General features: G+C 37.8%; 3 protein-coding genes across 4 annotated transcripts in view; all 3 read right to left on the minus strand.

Annotated features, from left to right (window-relative positions):
• Positions 1–18,254, minus strand: part of LOC134814902 (ubiquitin-conjugating enzyme E2 Q2-like) — a 102,145-nt gene that overhangs the window by 50,623 nt on the left and 33,268 nt on the right. The gene's annotated exons all lie outside the window — the stretch shown is intronic.
• LOC134814981 (centrosomal protein of 135 kDa-like) lies at positions 1,160–16,459 on the minus strand. The gene is made up of 22 exons (XM_063823375.1): positions 16,295–16,459; positions 15,801–16,197; positions 15,517–15,606; positions 15,040–15,413; positions 14,693–14,832; positions 14,448–14,572; positions 14,107–14,251; positions 13,799–13,909; positions 10,698–10,929; positions 9,501–9,649; positions 8,674–8,916; positions 8,410–8,550; positions 8,153–8,263; positions 4,926–5,057; positions 4,594–4,701; positions 4,335–4,471; positions 4,065–4,200; positions 3,688–3,878; positions 2,981–3,270; positions 2,673–2,858; positions 2,353–2,471; positions 1,160–2,165 (listed from the first exon to the last, which is right to left on the minus strand). Exons 6-22 carry the CDS (start codon positions 14,453–14,455, stop codon positions 2,085–2,087), a joined length of 2,520 nt encoding a protein of 839 aa, XP_063679445.1. The 5' UTR covers positions 14,456–14,572; positions 14,693–14,832; positions 15,040–15,413; positions 15,517–15,606; positions 15,801–16,197; positions 16,295–16,459; the 3' UTR covers positions 1,160–2,084.
• The window catches only part of LOC134815437 (centrosomal protein of 135 kDa-like), a 4,608-nt gene continuing 1,125 nt past the window's right edge, over positions 14,772–18,254 (minus strand). The window contains exons 2-7 of the mRNA XM_063823971.1: positions 16,630–16,728; positions 16,295–16,459; positions 15,801–16,055; positions 15,491–15,606; positions 15,040–15,279; positions 14,772–14,832 (exon numbers count right to left, since the gene is read on the minus strand). Of these exons, the coding sequence (XP_063680041.1) occupies positions 14,772–14,832; positions 15,040–15,279; positions 15,491–15,606; positions 15,801–16,055; positions 16,295–16,459; positions 16,630–16,728 (936 nt within the window). The remainder of the gene's footprint in view (positions 14,833–15,039; positions 15,280–15,490; positions 15,607–15,800; positions 16,056–16,294; positions 16,460–16,629; positions 16,729–18,254) is intronic.

Here is an 18,254-nt window from a genome sequence, read left to right on the forward strand (position 1 = left end):
TTTCAAGAAAGCACAAGATGGGTACACGATTACATTTACCTGAATACTGTTTCTTAATAAATCGAACCGTACGAGGTGTTAATATCTGTTGGCATGTCTTTTTATAACTTATAACGCTTACTTAACACAATATTAATATTAATATTAAGGGGACCATTAGTAGTTTAAATATTTAATATGCCCCTAAAACAGTATACAAAACGAAGCAAAAGGAAGTCAAAGCAAGCTCTCATTCCACAAGGCACTGTTTAATGTTGTTCAGAGGTGATTCTTCCGTGGTGACAATTCACACTTCACATGTGACAGTTGACACTTCACATGTTACAGTTGACACTTCACATGTGACAGTTCACATTGCATAATATGATGATTGGGCCTCATCAGGGGGAACATTCACGAAATTTCAGAACCATTCAGTATAATCAATAATATTAATTGTAATTCTCCTACTTTAAGTTTACAAGCGTACTCTAGATCTATAAAACGGGGCACCGCTTAGTCTACAATTTTGCTAACTAACAATAGAATACGAGGTTGGTTATGCATCAGATTGTAAAGTAGTTATCATGTTATCCATTGTCTCAATCAGCTCCCAATAAGATTACATAATGACAATGTGAATGTGACTTTTTGAGTTAGAACATCATGTCCTTTAAGTCTAATATTATCGGTACTTCTGGCTCACGGAACGTTATCAAATTTCATATGCGACTCAAAGTTGTTCGATAAAAAACTAAATTGAAAGATATCCTGAATTGCAAATTCTATCTTTATGAATATCTTTCTCATCCAGTCGAAGTTCTTTTGTCGAACTTTAGTACGTGTCGAACTAGAGTCCAGGTAGCGCACTCTAGTTCGACAAAGTCGACCTTTAAATTTTGTCGAACTATAGTACGTGTCGAACTAGAGTGCGTGTCGAACTAAAGTACGTGTACCCAGGGGGAAATGTAGTGAGATAGGGTATTACAATAGAAATGTGTGTAGTATATAGTATATTGAGCTATCAAATAAAGGGGAAGTACTGCGCAAAATAATGGCCTGACGCAAAGTATTGAACACTCTTAGAGAGTAATTATCACTTAGAAGATAACGATTTTGTAGTGTTAAAATACATTGTGTGAATAGTTTGTAGGTTACAGCAGAATAAGACAAACAGATTGGAACTGCTGACAATTTGGAATCTATTACATAGACCATAATTCAATTCCCGCTCTCGGCACATCTCACCCTTGCTTTTCACGAAAATGTACTTCCTTACTGCCTTAATCCAGTTAGCTGCATGATTGGACCTCTGACCCAACACAGAGAATTATATAGACCATAATTGTCACTTAGTCACACGTTGGCTTTCGCCACGATTAGTGAAACGACAATGGGGGTCACGACGTGATACAAGACCATAATAAGACATGACAAACTCCTCACAAATTCAAAAGGCTTCAAGAACTGGAAATTTCAAGTTTAAAATGTTTACATTGTGTCAGAAAACACGGCCTTGAAAAGGGTGATTTGGCGGGAAAAGAAAGTAAAAAGGTGGTTAATTACCACCTGTGATTCACAATAATGCGCCGGTTTCTGAGTAAACTCAGAAAATTATGTTAATAATCTCGCATATAAAAGAGTGTAAATTTGATCATGATATAAATTGAATAATTTATTATATTTTACATTATAAATACACTTGAAAAACATTTGTTTTGTCACATTTAGCGTTAAAACATTCAGTAATGAAAAGATGTGGAAATATAATAAGGCAATCGTAATGAAAGTCATTATTACCATAACATGTCATATTGATATCGTAACGGAACCCTTAATAATAATAAATTACAGCCCGCTGTAATACAATCATTAAAGCTCTAATGTGATTACTTCTGACTCTGATAAATAAAAATATCATGCTTTATATTATTGTATCATACTCACTGTACTTAAATTCACGTCTTAACAGCGAGTGTAAGTACATGATACTGTATGATAATCTGAAAATAAGAAAGCACTATTAAAGTAAAACAAGTTGGTATCCTTAAGATTTGTAGTGAAGAGATTGTTGAAGTAGATTAGGAAGATATCATTAAGAGATACTATCTCTGAGATTGACGGCTTGATCTTTGCGAGGATCTGATAGCTTGATAAACGCTGTCATCTTCATCGCCGTCAAACGTCTGTAAATTGTTAAATATAATGTCATTTTGCAATGTCTTTATTTAAAACTTATTGGGTATATGAGCGGGCACCAATTAAACTGCCACTAATCAACTGATACTATGAAATTAATTAACGTTTAAAATATAGTTCAATCAAAGATGGTTCAATTTGACCGCTGAACATTACACTGTTTCATTTACTCACCGTTTCGCTATGACCGGCATCATCCTCAACAACTATTGAGCTTTGTCTAGAGACATCAGAGTGTTCAGTGGTAGTAGTGGTAGGGGCGGTAAAGGACTTCCTTTCTTCTGTCATCGACGCTACAAATAAGTAACAAAGTAAGTACTTGAATAAGACTTTAATATAAATACTATATCTAAATCAAATTCAAATAGACAATTGGGTTAGCATAAATGTTGATGGACATGTAAAAAAGATAGGGATATCTACCTTAAATCACTGTTACCGATATATCTTATTATGGAACGTAAAATAAACAACTAAAGGTCCCAAAAACTTACTTTTTGTCTTGATGGCGATACTATCCAAGCTAGAGTCAGTAGGACGTTCCAACTCGCTCCTATCAATGGTGGACTGGTCCATGGTGGTTTCAGTGAGGGACGTCATGATGGAGCTAATGTTGGAGGCCTGTATGCTGATGTTAGAGGGCGCTACTGTGCTCGGTGTTTTGTTTTTCATCGTCCTATCTGGGCAGGAGGTGCGGATTAGTTATAAACAAAATATGGAAACTATTATACTTGTTAAGGTAACTGATTAACATAATTTAATTTTCTTATTTGAAGCTTACAGGAATATGGTGTAAACTTACTTATTTCCTTCATAATCGAATCATCAGTTTCGTCGTTCGATGAAATATATCTCTTGGCCCTGGCAGAACGAGATCTTGACCTGACTACACTGGGTGACAGAGTGTGCTCGTAAAACACAGGTTCTGAACGGTACTTGTAGTCAGACTGGATGTCGGGCTGGGGCCTGCTGGGTTCAGATGGTCCTGATTTGGGCTCAAACAGGGCTTCATGTCGTGATGGTGACGGTGGTTTGGGAGTCAGAGATTTGAGCTGATGCTGCAGAATGTTCGATTCGTTCTTTGCTTTCTCCCTGAAATAAGAAGGTGTTACTTTACCAGCTATAGCCAATCATCAATTGTGATCGGAGTTGTACCCAGTGGCGGAACAAAGGGCCCTGGACCCTGCAGACCCCACTACGGAGGGAGAAATTTTAAAATTTGTCTAACTTTGAAACCAGATTCCTCTTCCCCGTAAATCTCAAAGTAATTAGAAAGTCGAAATCTATTATCTTACGTTGATGTTTATCGGTGGTGAAATACTGATAAGGCGGCAAGATCGATTCGCGCGAAATCCGTTGAGAATTCGGCGCGTTTGTTTATTGCGCGAAAAAACGCAGAACTCACAGTGTGTTGCTACCAAGCACACAAACACAAAGTCGCGCGTTACATCAACCTCTAAGTGACCGCCCCATATTTCCGCTCTAAAGTATAAAGCTTTTAATCCAAACCTCTCAAATTGCTCGTTTGTTATTCTCCTCAGAAGATTCTTGTTTTGTTCTTTAAGTCTCTCGTAATCATCGCAGACAACTCGGTACTTCTCCCGCACTTCGTGAAGCTCAGTCTCCTTTATTTGAACCTTTGCCTCTAACTGATTTACCCTCATCAGCTTGTCTCCAACTTTTGACTGGTTATCATACTCCTGAAGATATATGTGATGAGTAATGCTTGTAATCGAATTAAGATTGGGTGCATTACCAGCCTCCACCACTGCGGGGGTTTTCAGACTATCAAAGTATCAAACATGTTAACATTTATAAAATACAGTGTCAGATAAAAGAAAAGAGAATGTCCAATTCCCGGGTCGATTAAACGATTTCAACATTACCTGCTGTCGGCCAGTTTTGATAATGAACTCCAAGTTTCTAGCACAATCCTTCTCGGCAGCAACCTGACGTTTTAAACTCTCGCAGTCAGACGTCAGGTTCTCTATTACACGCTGCAGTTGTTCTACTTCTACACTCCTGCGATAAGATTGTCACGTGATCTAAATTAAGAAACTGTAATTGTAGGCTGAGAGGCTGAGGCTGTGACAAAAGTAGGATACTTTCTGCCTTTATACCTCCAATTAAGCATGATAAATAGTTTAGTAACGGACCTGTTAGCTGCTTGTCTAGCATGAGCCTCACGCTGCCCCTCTATCTTGTTGTTTATCTCTCTAACTGTCTCTAAATCAAGTAAAATGTGTTTCCTCTCCTCCTCATGCTGTTTTACCAGACTCCCGTATTCATTTACCTGAACACCAAATAAGAGAGATTAAACTCTGAGAATACAATTAATGTTACCTATCTTACTGTCTTGTCAACAGACCTGTTAACTTACTTCAAATGACTGAGAGCGGAATACAGAACAGATACCTGTGACTCCATATCACCAATGTGATTCTCCAAATTCTCGTTGTGAGCCAGAACTTTCTGTATCTCCAGGGTTTGTTCTTTTAGCCGGGCTTCTAGAGCGTTCTTTACCTGACAAAGGAAGTGGTTTGTTAGCAACAAGGAGAAAACATTCAGATTTAAAATGTATGGATGAAATATAATGAATTTCTTAATGCCCGAGCTGTTACTATAATATTATGTATAATGATAATTCCCTATAAGTAAAAAGCATAATATGTCAAGAAACTTAATGATTGCCAGGATTCAGGAATATGTATCCCACTAGTATAAATAAATAAGTAAATCATTCCTACGTCAGCGGTTGCAGCGAGATCCTTCTGCAGGCTGTGGCAGTTCTCAGCACTAATCTTAGCTTCTCGAGCTATTCTATCGCATTCCATGTTCAACTCTCGGTACTTCTCAAATATTTCCTGGTTATCAGCGTCCTGTGAATAATGCGGTTATTTATTTTTATGTTTCATTGTAATGTTTAGTTCGCCGTGATTCCAATTTACCATCTAGTGGTGGGTTATCGTGATGTATCTCATACCCTGTACTTTCTTTAGGAGCATATTATGGAAATAAATAAAATATCGAATGTCCTATGATTACAAAATAACGTGGATCAGAAACAAAGTTTTAAACTTTACGGAAGGTGAAATTCATAACGTGATTGAAGTTTGGACATTACAATATAGTATAGTATATCATAATAAACACTGTCTAACGGGGACATCACGTGCGCAGAATTGAAATTTATTCGTGAGTAGCAGGGTCAGTTGTAGCTTCGGGCGGGATATTATTAAAAATCCGGTCATTTACCATGATCGCACGAAATGTTCCTAAAATAGCTGGATCGTAGTGTGCCTGAAAGGCTGTTGTACAGATAAATATGAACTACTTAGTGTATATTTCCTTAATCAGTTAGCACAGGGCCGATAGAATAATTTCAGGCGGAATTAAGCGTAATATTCCATCTATTAATATATGAGAGTGTAATGGTCATTAGTACTTGGGTCTGAATAAATTGAGGATTGAGTAGGGTAAGAGAGAAATAGCCGTTAAGTTAGAGAGTAAATCACAGGTGCTGTTAGAATTAGGTCTCCCTGAACGGAATACGTTGTATTAAACCATATATTAAATTATGGCCATTCTTCTTCTTAATTAGTCATTTTCGTCACCGAAATAGCTCATTGAAACGAATGAGAAAACTGACTTCTGTATTTGACAAAACTTAGGCGTTAACCTTGCTAGTTCACAGTTCGATATAACCTTATACATAATTAATCATCTGACTATCTTCACACTAGATGGTGGACACAATTAAGCTTAGTTTGGTTACGCAGTGTAGTATGAGATTTATTATTTTGACATTTACTTGACCTCCCTTGCTTTCTTAAATACTTCATCATGTGTACAAGTCCATCATACTGAGCCCACACTTGGGTTGAAGCTAATAAATTAATTAACACAATTTCCAACTTGGTAAAATGTCTGATATCCTACTTTCTAAGCAAGATGACGTACAACTACTCCAACTACACCATGTTTGGTATAAAGAACAAATCAGAGAGGGACCTCCACGCGGGATGGATAACACTATTCATCACATTCTCTCTCCTCGGAGACTCTACCATACTTATAGCCTCCATCAAGTTCAAAGCATTTCGTATTCATAAGATTATAGTAGCTTTTATCCAGCACATAGCTGCTTGTGACTTGCTCACCTCTGCCGGTCATCTTCTTCCTTGTGTTATATCAATGATCACTAACAGTCCCCCCATGGATAGAGTTCAGATCTACATCAGGTTCTGTCTGAATTACTTTGTAAACACTGTTACGTTACTCCTCACCTGCACCATGGTGTTAAGTAAGCTGATCCTCCTCAAGTACCCGTTTAAGACAAACACCTGGAATTTAAGGTTGGCTCATAAAGCCTGTGCAGGTATTTGGATAGCCTCACTTTATGTTCCGGCTCTACATCTCTTGGTGGATAAAGATGATGTTATCTTTGACTACAGGATCTACGTCTGCACCCACGGTTACTCATCAAGGATATGGAAGATTCTCCTACCAATAAGTGGTGTGTTCACAATAATAGCCCCTAACTTTATACTGGTCTTCTCAACAGTTATGTTGCTGAGAGAGGCACGGAAAGTGGCAGGAAAAGGGGCTGAAAGTCTCAAGTGGCAAGGCATCATTACTGTCGTGCTCACAGCCATAGTTTACAGTGTTTCTCTGTTACCATTCGCAGTGTACTGTATTGCTGAGCCTTGGGTGCCTAAAGATCCCGTAACACCAGGACCATTCCACATGAAGTACTTCCAAGTTGCTTGTGGCATCATTAACTTGAATATTCTAGCTAACTTCTTTATTTATAGCCTGACTGTCAGAAGCTTCAGGGGGTTTCTTGGAACAGAACTTCCTCAAATGGTACTGGGACTCTTCTGCAAAGGTAATAATTCACATTTTTATTTTACTGTTAAAAACAAACAGTACGTAGACGATGATGTTTCTTGTTACGTGAGTATATTTTATAATGGTCCATAGTCATTGATGGATTTCAATCACCACAATCTACCTTAATTAATTTACTATTCTCCACTCAGGAGGACCACCTAACGGCAGAAGACAGAACCCCTATCGGACAAATGAACTTCAAGTCAAACCCAGGAGACGACAATTTGATGGGGTGCCCGGTGCTAGGAGAGCACCAGCAGTAAAAATAGTTGCTTAGGTGGATTATACACTTGAATTAGGTGGATTCTATGCAATTATTTTACCTTGCTGAGGGTAAAAGATAAAAGAGAGAGCCTGATCATTATATAATAGACGAGTCCAGCTGTTATCTCACACAGACTAACTACGGACTCAGGGCTCATGTTTTAACCACTTAAATCCGCATACTCCTTACTCGTTAACGCTGTTTTCCTTTGTGAACACCTCTTTCTCATGTGACAAACCTAAAGAAGGCAAAGAACTAGATGCTTTCCTGCTGTGGACCTAAAGACTCAGTCCCTCTATAAAAACTAAATAAAAACATCCCCACATTCCCTCTCCACTGCTCATTAAAATACTGAGGGATAATGAGCAGTGGAGAGGACATGTGGGGAGCTGGAGGAGCAATAAGAAATACTACCAGCTCACATAAATACATACCATCATGTGTGGTTTAATTGCTAAGTTTAATATTATGGCCTTTTCAATCTGTTCGGACTGCGGACATACTTTCTGTTGTACTTATGGAGAACTACTAAAGACGAGCTCATTATCATTTCCATCACGTACTACATGTGTTCCGTTTTTTTTCTGCGTTACTTTTATATCTGGTAAATTTATAATATTTCCAGTTTCTAGACATTTCAAGTTTCTAGACCATGGTTTTAATAATTTCGTCAGAATACCCAAATTTCCAGGAGTCATCTTCCTACTCAAACGCTACATTCACGAGGTTAAACATGGTAGGGATACCACTTTATAAACAATCACTTTCCCACCTGAACTCTAGTAATATGTATGGTAATTGGTAATTATGGCAAACCTTGAGTCCTATCAGGTGCTCAATACTGTGGAGCTCGTGACTTTTCTCGTTCGAGTCCTTTCTTAGTAGTTGAACCTGTTTCTCAAGACCTCGCATCTCGCTATTCAGCCTCTGAAATTAGTTTTTAAATGTTTATACGAATAGAACTAACTAAATCCATTTGGATAGATACTGTAATTTGTATCTGAACTAAGCTTGAATGGAGCCCCACCCCCCCCCCCACCCGCCCCCCGCCGCGCCCGCTCACAGTTACAAACCTGGTTCTCAGAAGTCATGTTAGCAATATCATCGGTTAGTTGTTTGTTGTGTTTCAAGGTTAATTCCTTCACACTTTCTAGTTGTGACAGTTCCTCGATCATCTTGTTCACTTGTTTTCTCAGACTGGCAACTTCCTGGTCCTAGAGGGAAAAATGTTTATTTGTATGGTTCTTACTTAGTCACCAGTTAAAAAACTCTAAAATTACCTTAAGCACTCCTCTGCTATGAACGAAAAAAACCAGACCGAAGTACAAAGAACCAACCTTCTGTCCGACAAGTTGTTTCTGCTCTGAGAACTTGTCCTCAAAAGCCTTTATCTCCATGGTCAGCACGTGCAACTCATTATCTTGCTTCATGAACTTCTGGTTTATCTCATGTATCTTCTCCGTTTTCTCGTCCAGCTGTTGTAACAGTGTGTCCTGTTCTTTCTCCTTGTCCACAAGGGTCTGCTTCATCTTGATTGTGCTGTTGTTCTTACCTCGCAGCGAATCTTGTAGCTCTTGCACCTGTCACAGTAACGTTTCATGTGAGACTGATAATGGTATAAGAAGTCTCTGTCTACTTAAAACGCAATTCAATGAAAACTTCTGATTTAAATTTGTAGCCATTGTCATGAAAAGCTTTAAAGTTATGATGTGTTTATTGTTTAAGACTGTTTGAATGATGGTGTTAGAAGTTTCTGGTAAAGTAAAACGTAAACATCCCGATCTGACGAGGTCTTATCATTAGTTCTCGTCGTCGTGACAGGTCTCGTACGATAACTTTAATCATTCCAACAGTTCAATCCTATTAGCGTTTAGCTTAAACGTTGTAAATTGCGCAAGGATATATAATAATTTAAACGGCCAATGATGTAGAAATAGTTTTCATTGTTCTTAATCTTTTGCTTTACAACTTTTAGCTTTGAATACTATAACATGTGTTATCACTGTAATGTTAATTTACCCACTAAATTGACACTCTTCAAATTTCAAATAGTTGTTCATTTCTGTGGCGCAGTTTTTACTTACGATGGCTAACCTGCAAAACCAGTAATTAGAGAAAAATGAATTCACGGGTAATGTCAAGAACCAGCAAATGAAGGGTGTACCTGTTTGTCGAGGAAGTTGTTGCGCTGATTTACCAGCTCCAGTTCCATATTGACCTCTGACAGTTTGTTGTGCAGATCGTCTCTGCTGCGCTGCGCGGCTCCAGCCACCGTCTTAAGATGCATTATCTGCGACTCCGTGTGTGATTTCCCTGGGATTGTAAATTGTTATCAGCTTAATTTGAGTATACTCGCTGTTTTTTGCTGCTATCTTAGGAGGTGGACAATGTTCCTGCTATTTAGTGTTTATGCACTCAATACTTTACGAGGAATTACAGGCAATATCTTCCAGAAAGTTGAAGATAAGAAATCTTCATACAAGTATTATATACATATACTCATTACTCATGAGTCAATGATAACAATACGTCTAGTGAAGACACTTGATCAGGTGATATAAGGTAACACAATCATCTGGTGGTTAGAGACCAGATGAACGCGACGCTTCTATGTATTTGTAAAACTAGGTTTGCAGTTTGACAGCTCATCAATCTATTGACAACAACATGTCATAGCTCATTTTAAGAGCGTGACTAATGATAAAAATTGCCTATGTAAAGCTAGGGTTTCTATGGAGACAATGTCTAGACAATTTACTGGAATTTTTTGTGTTGTCTAGACAACATTTTAAAATTATCTAAACAAAATCCAGATTCAAACTTTTAAGTTTTGAAAATAATATGGCTGGTGATAAGATACCCTACCCTGAGCCTTCATACCGTGAAGGTACTAATATTATGATTTTCCAAGAGTCATTCAGCCAGTATACCGTGTTTGCATTGTCATATATATATACTAGTCATCAGGGGTCCTTGCACCCCTATTTGATTAGTAGGGCTAACTAATCGTGTTTAAGAGAGTGCTAGGTCTAATAAGCAGAGTACAGACTAGCCCACCCCCCGCTCCTCAGCTTCAGTATATATAATGACAGTGTTTGTAAAGAGAGGAGCCCAGGTGTTTTGTTAGTTATCATGACTCACATTGCCTCCGCCATCTTGGTCACTTAGGCTGAGTATACTGTAGCTGTCATAACAGTCAGTGCTCTCTTAGATCCTAACTAAACGGTACGTTGCAGCTTTTATAACAACTTTCAAAACAACGCACCTCCCCAAAATAACACCATCTAGGTGCGGGATAGCCTTACCCAGGTCCCGGATTTTACTTTTGAAGATGAATAATACATGTGAGTCCACAATTTACCTGCTTGAGCTGTATAAAGATGAGTAGAAGAAGTGGTGACTAGTTCCTCTAACTTCTTTATAGTCTCCTTAGCATTGCTCGCTTTGTTCTGCAACAAATCTCTCTCCACAGTGAGCGAATGTATCTTACGGTCCTGTTCCCTCACCTTGTCTCCCAATTGTTCTGTCTCCAGCTGGGCGGTCTGTTTGTCTAGCGCTAGTTGCTCTGTCAGGCCTTCTTTGGCTGATAATGCCTGAAAGTAATGTGCTAGCTTGGAGGGTTCGTTAATATTTATCAAGTAATCTTGGTACTTGGAGGGTTAGTTAATGTTTATTTATAAATTTAATGAACCCTCCAACCGTGCCTTAAGAACCGTGCCTTATGTAACCCTTGTGCCTTAACCGTGCCTTTAACTGTGCTTTAACCGTGCCTTAACCGTGCGTTAACCGTGCTTTGCCACACTACCGAATTGCCGAGAGTTCATTAATATTTGGGTAAATTAGGATTGAACTCAAAGGTGTTAGGCCCGATATTTATTAATATGCATGGAAGCTTGTGAGTCAGGACGTGGACTATTGTTCTCTAAAGTTAGGGAAACGTTCCACCTTCCACCCCATACCAAGCCGGTCACATACAGTTAACTTAGTCTGGTATATAAGCTGACCTCTAGCAGTGAGGCTGCATTATGTCATCCCTTCAAATATGTTGAGTGTTTCTCTGGTCTCTAGCTCAAGGCTGTGTTAAAAGTTAGTGACGTCTATGATAACTGAAACCGCTGGAAGTTTGCTTTTTCATTGCTATGGTTATACTTAAATCATAATTGTCTGACCCCCTCTTTCCATAGTAAATGACACGTTCAGTGCTCACCGAAAAGAGCTTATTAAGATGCATGAATTGATAATTAATTCCCATAACGATATACATTAGCCAATTATCTATTAGCTTAATCTGAAAACCATCACTAAATTACTCAGCTAATGTGGTCCTTCTAATACGCTGTGTCGCGGTATCCCTTATTCTAGTACAGACTACCCTTATCCTGCACCTCCGTTAAATAAAGCACCCGTTATAACGGGCTATACGGTATGCCCCAGGGCCCAGTTGAGCACGGATGGCCTCTTAATTTCGAGCTTTTAGTTTAATGTTATTGTAATTTGGAGTATTTAGCGGGAAGCTTTTCCTGGCAGTGCTATAATTATACTACCACTTAACAGTTGCATTGCACTCCTATACTACTATTCTATACAGACGTAGTCCCACAGTTGCATTGCACTGCTAGTACTACTATTCTATACAGACGTAGTCCCACAGTTGCATTGCACTCCTATACTACTAGTCTATATAGACGTAGTCCCACAGTGTATTGCACTGCTAGTACTACTATTCTATACAGACGTAGTCCCACAGTGTATTGCACTCCTATACTACTAGTCTATACAGACGTAGTCCCAGACTCCCACAGTGTATTGCACTCCTATACTACTAAGCTATACAGACGTAGTCCCAGACTCCCACAGTGTATGAACTGACCTCATTGAAACACGTGCAATACTTGCGATCACGTCCAGGAGAAACGTAACTGAAAATAGCTTAGTTCGCTTCTATTCACGCAGCAAAGTCATTTTGTACACATTGTTAGCCTCTAATTGTTTTTAAATAGGCTTTTCTACTATAATTGTGCCTAAAATCTTGGTAAATACGTAGTTAAATATTTTTAGTTAAGTAAGCTGTGCTACAATTACTGTTAAATTGTTTGTGATCACAATATTTGGTATTATCCCCTACTTAATCATTTTGTAGTGCAATTTTCAAGAGTTACACCGTGACTCAATTCAATTCGATTTTTGTTGTTTTTTGTAATTTTAAACATTATCGCTCAATCGTTGATATCTCATTTTTAGCGTTAAGTTTCCGAAGTCAAAGTAATCGTAAAAGCAGGCTGAGCAGAACCAGATACAGAAATGGGACACTGGGTTTCTACAGAGATTCTCTTATGGTTCTCATGGGGATCTGTTACGCAGGTACGTTTAAACTAAGAACTTCAAGTTAGAATACACTCAAAATATACACATCTTTTGGTTTAAATATAATGACACAGCAATATCAAACCGTAAATATTGATGGAATTTGATCGAAAAGAACATTGAGAGTTCACTTAGTTTCACTTATCAAACATATGTCTCATCTCTCAGGATATACTGAATGGAATGATGTTCCTACGGAGAAGGGGGTTAGACTCGAAGGACCTATTGAAGAAAAGAAATTCCAGATCAAAACTGATGCGATGATTAAACCAGGACATGACATTCGGTTTTTCTTGAATAATGCTTTTGTCACCTTTGAAGCGAGTAAAATCAACGTAAAAAAGTGCGGTCCCTATGTTTTTAAAACGACAGCTGGTTTTCTATCAAGAGGGGGTATTCTGACTTTCCTGAAAACTCAGACCACCCTCAAAATATGGTTTGATGATGAACTTGAAGTAGATTGGGACTTTAGTGAAGTCGCCGATTGCTGGATGAAATACAAGGCAACAAGTATCCAATTCCATCTGGCAAATTTTATGGACACAGCTTCGAAACAATACCGATTTTCAACGGGTAAGAGAAATTTAAATCTCTAATTCTATAACAAAAGTAACCTGTTCTTAAACTCGAATAGTAGTAGAAAATATTCATTTTTAATAAATTTGTCACACTCTTCAGATGACCCCGACCCGTGCACAGCACTACCCACAAGACTGGAACTACAGGATCACAGAGGGAACACTTCCAGCTGATCCAGACTCGACACTAACTGTCAAGTGTGCTAGAGGATGGAAACAAGCGGGTGAAGAAGCTACTGTAACCTGTGTGACTGGAACTGAGTTCACATCTGATGTGGACCTTCCAAAGTGCTTCAGTAAGTTGTTTCTTAGATTATTGTAATGAGACTAACTGCAAACAAGTCAAATATTCATTTCTGGGCAATGATTATTTGATTTGTTGGTTGAAATATGCCACTTCATATAAGAAAATTTTGTATTATGTTGGCATACATTTAATTCTATTGTAAATTATTGTTCAATAGTTCACCAAAATAGTAACCAGTAAACCAGTAACATTATGACGAGACAGCTGACTAACCTGTTTTAGCTTGGTGATGGCGTTATCTCGCTCTATCTTGAGAGATGCTCCTGACTCCGCCAGTAACTGATCAGTCTGTTCAGAACGAAGTCTCTTTACTTCATCAGTTGCCTGGTTGAGACACGGTATTAGTACACGTGGTAGGTTTGGAGCATAAAAACAACTAGGAAATTGAGGAAGAAAGAAATGGAGTTACTTACAAAGTTCAGAATAACTTATAGCTTGATTAAAGTAATGGTAAAATTTAAAATGGCAACACTTTAGGTACATGTCTGTCCACAGATTTATAATGTTAAGATTTTAGAAACCTGAAGGTAGAGAGCATCGATGTTGTCTCTCTCCGAGGTAACGAGACGGACATTAGATTTTAGGTTCAGAATCTCACTCCTGCAGTTCAGAAACTTGCCGCTTTGCTTTATCTCGTTCAGTTGACAGCTTCTCCAGTTGTGATAGCTAGGAATGAAGGAGATAAGACCAAGGGTGGGGAGTTTGGTAAAACTTACAGTATTTTAATTGTGTACAGTGTAATTAGCTACATAGACTGATTTAAATTACATAGTTGTTGATGTATTACATAATATATATTATATATATTCAAGATGATATATTGTGAATAATTATCATCATCTTTCATTAACTAATTACTAACCGGTTCATTCTCCCTTGCAGGTATAGTGTATTTTGAGATAAGGGACTGTAAATTGGAGCACTCTTGTCTGTAATAATAACTTCTTCTGATTTCAGGTTCTACTCCTTCTGTACATCGTCTACCTCCTGTATTTGGACAGACGTATGATACACCGCAGTGTGCTTATAGAAATTACATTTTTAAAACAGACTTTGGCAGATGATTTAATTAATACTTGAAAGTTTTGTAACTTTTTAAAATTTAACCTTCAAAAGAACTGTAATCTGATTTTTATTAGAGTCCCTCTCATCAGTCAACTTATCAATCTGGTCCTGCCAGTTAGCTTCAGCCATTCCTTTCTGTTTGCTCCAAGTTGGTTGTCTTTAACGAGGTGATATGCTCCAAACTGAGATAAATATTAGATTTATTCGACAACTCAGTTAAATCTTTAATTTTAGCAATTAATGAACCGTATCCTATTTAAATTTTACCACAGTAAAAGTATATAATTTGGGAGCATGAATGTGTCATGCCGAATGCAAAAACTTTTCAATTACAATTCCTGTTAAATTGTGTGATCGAGTAAGAAAAAAACAGATGGTCACTTATTCACCTGTTCACATTCCTCTTCAGCTGTTTATTCTCCTCCCCCAGATCCCTGATCTGTCTGCCCGCCTCCTTCTTATCCTCCTCCAATCTCTTCACCACTAGAGTGAACCTCTCCGTCTCAACATGAGACTCCGTCAGCAACTTCACTAGATCTTTCTTCTCCAACTTTAGCTCGTCTACCTTCTCTTGTAGAGCAACATGCTGTGCTGCTTTCTCCTCGAACAAGTTCTCTTTGTCTTTTATTCTTGTGGAAGACTCATGTCAAGCTCTGTTTCGTATGTTCCGAGGCGTGCGTTCTTTTCTACCTTCATCTTTTCTAGCTCTTCTTGAATTTTGTTGTATTTTTGTTGCAGGTCTGTGTTCCTTGGTTTGATATGCCTGATAAGGTTTAGAATGAACGAATGATACGGTTTATGAACACTGCACGGAAAACTTTATTTCTAAAAGGAAATAACGTGAAATAAAGTGAATGAATAATAACCTTATTTCCCTCCATTTCCTCTCGCTGTTTAGCCAGTGAGGCTCTCAATTTAGCATCCAGTTCTCTGTTGGCTTGTTGCAAATATTCGACCTAGATGAACATAGTTGGTCAATTGCTTAGATCATGTCTAAAGTGAAAAACAACAGAAAGCTTATAATGCTTCTCAATCGCTTAGATCAACCCAAAATTAAAAACAATGTACAGCTTTAGGTAATTTTTATCAAGTCTAGCATTACTTGCTTTTGAATTATTCAAGTTCAAGAAGGTGGTTAACAAGTGTTCACCTGGATATTAAGATGAGAGATAACTCTTTCAGTGCTCTCAGCCATCCCATCGTTTATCATGGCCTTAGTAGGTCTGCCACCTTCCAACAAATGTTGTAGCCTATCAATCTCCTTGTCTCTTAAAGTGACCTGCTTTACCAACGTCTCACTCTTCCTTGTAGATGCTGCATTTGCTTCCCTCCATGTTTTTGACCTGTCTGTTGAGTTCTGCAATCTGCTGATCTGCAACACGAAGCAGATCACACATGTAGGGATCTGATTGAGGTTTTGTGGGTGTTTGAATGTCGGATCCAGGGGACATGGGCAGTGAAGTGTTCATCTCAAGGACAGGTCTTCTTTGGGCAATGTGGCGTCGTCTGCCACCAGGGGTTTCGACCACTGCATTCATATTTCGTTCCTAAAAATAATGTAATATAATATACAAGCAAAAAATATGATATAATTTTAAGGCAAACATTCAGAGAACAATTTCCTGATTTCCAGATGGAACTTACGTGAAGCTGTTGTATTCTGGTGGATTTAGCTTGCTCTTGTTTTTGTAAGGCTTTCAGTTTATGAGCATATTGGGAATTCAAAAACTGCAAATCTGCACATTCATGTTCTGACTTCCTGAGGGCACTTTTCAGATCTTTGACTTTACCATCAGTTTCTTCTTTCACCTGAAGTTTGTGAGCTAAAATTCCTGTATAATTATTTAGCTATTCAGTGTTTGTGTTTTGCCTTTCAATGTCACTATTATATAATAGACTTTATAATGCATCATGCTGTTCTTATCATTACGATATCTAAATTATCTATTTTTTTCATTTGAATACAAGCTGCATTATACCTTGATAATTTGAATGTGTAGATCATTATTTTCTCTGAGCAGTCGAGTGTTCTCAGCTTTGTATGGATCACCTTGTTGAATGATTGCTTGGCTTTCTTCCTGGAAATATAAGAGTAAAAACAAGCTTGAACGACCATTTCATTTGATTTTATATATTTTTTAAAATAAATACATGTTGGCCTAAATCGTTGTTCAAAAAAGATGACGTCATGTCAATTTAAACTTTTCTATATTAGTGTTAAAAGTGTGTCCGTCATTTATGAAACATAGTCCACTGTTCCATTCAGGAATCTAGACAGGATTAATGATCACCTTTAAAGATGCAGTGTGCTGTTTGCTTGCTTTAAAACTCTCTGTTGTGTGAATAGGTCAGGCGAATAACTTTTCGACAAGAGGAACTGATGAGACGTCCAGGGTCTGCCTGTATCCCAGTTGGTCCAGTCTCTTCCGTAAAACATTGTATTTCTCTTCCAACCAATCCCATGCAGCTGAACAACACAATGCAATTAAGTTTCGATTAATCTGACAAAATCAATGTGACGCAATGAATTATTCTAATTAATGTGTTAGCTTTACTTCTATCAAGTCAGAAAATTATCTTTCAATCATAGGAGCAAAGCTGTTTTAACATGAAATTACATTACTACACAAAGCTTTAATCACTGTAATCAACTCACAGCCACAATTTTCTGCAACAATTTAATTTCAAAGTAAACATATGCGCACATTTGATAAGCAAAATTTCCTTGGTAAAATTCTATCACTTTCATTACTAGTGGCTTGCTTGAAACATAGTGGAAATCCTAACTCAATCAATTAACTGTATTCATGCTGTGTCATCAGTAAGATCACATCATCTTCAAAGTAAGGTATCTTATCTTGTGTAAAAATATGAGCCAAAACTAAAGATTGTTCGGTTATAATGGCTGTTTGAACACAATGAATTCCTTAGATCAACAAAACAACAATTTCAAGAAACCAACAATTTCATTTAGTATCAATTAAAGCAGACAAAAATATATTTTATATATATAACTAGCACGAACTTAAGACCAGAATATCTTAGGAGACTTGGAGTAACAAGAGAGTTACTAGAGGTATTATATATACTAAATATACAGGGTGGGCCAAAAGGCAGTGTGCCAACGTTGGGTCTTATACTAGGGGTGGGCACGGATACGAATATTTTTGGGTGATGTCATGAATTTTTAACGGCCCTGTTTTTTGGGTAAAGGGACCTCCAAAATGAAAAAATAACTTGGTTTGGGGTCAAAAAGCCCAAAATAAATATTTCCGCCCCGTTTTCGGTTAGCGGGAGGGTCATTTTTGACGTTTTTGACTAAATTGGCTTTATTTAATTCATTTCACTTTTTTACACCTCATGTTCCCAATGATTGTGAATCATTATTGACAAACCAGTTATACCTCCGCCGTGTTTTATATTTGAGAGCTGTTGCTTTGCAGATGGCATACTGTACTTACTGGTTCGAGGATTCCGTCGTCAAATTTGAAAATTCGAATATTTTAGACCACGCCCATTCAATATTAAACACCTATATTTTTTTCTCTGAACAAAGCTGAACGCCTAATTTTTTCGAACGGGAGTTACAAAGTTGCTATGATCT

The sequence above is a fragment of the Bolinopsis microptera genome, chromosome 5 (genome assembly GCF_026151205.1).
Source record: "Bolinopsis microptera isolate Bmic1 chromosome 5, MBARI_Bmic_1.0, whole genome shotgun sequence".
NCBI lineage: Eukaryota > Metazoa > Ctenophora > Tentaculata > Lobata > Bolinopsidae > Bolinopsis > Bolinopsis microptera.

Bases quoted from the DNA above. Each gene is read 5' to 3' on its own strand.
- LOC134814981 (XM_063823375.1), bottom strand. The intron at 8,551-8,673 runs GTTGGTTCTTTG...TTTTCCCTCTAG, and splicing joins AACAACTTGTCGGACAGAAG to GACCAGGAAGTTGCCAGTCT. The intron at 3,271-3,687 runs GTTTGGATTAAA...TTCTTATTTCAG, and splicing joins ACAAACGAGCAATTTGAGAG to GGAGAAAGCAAAGAACGAAT.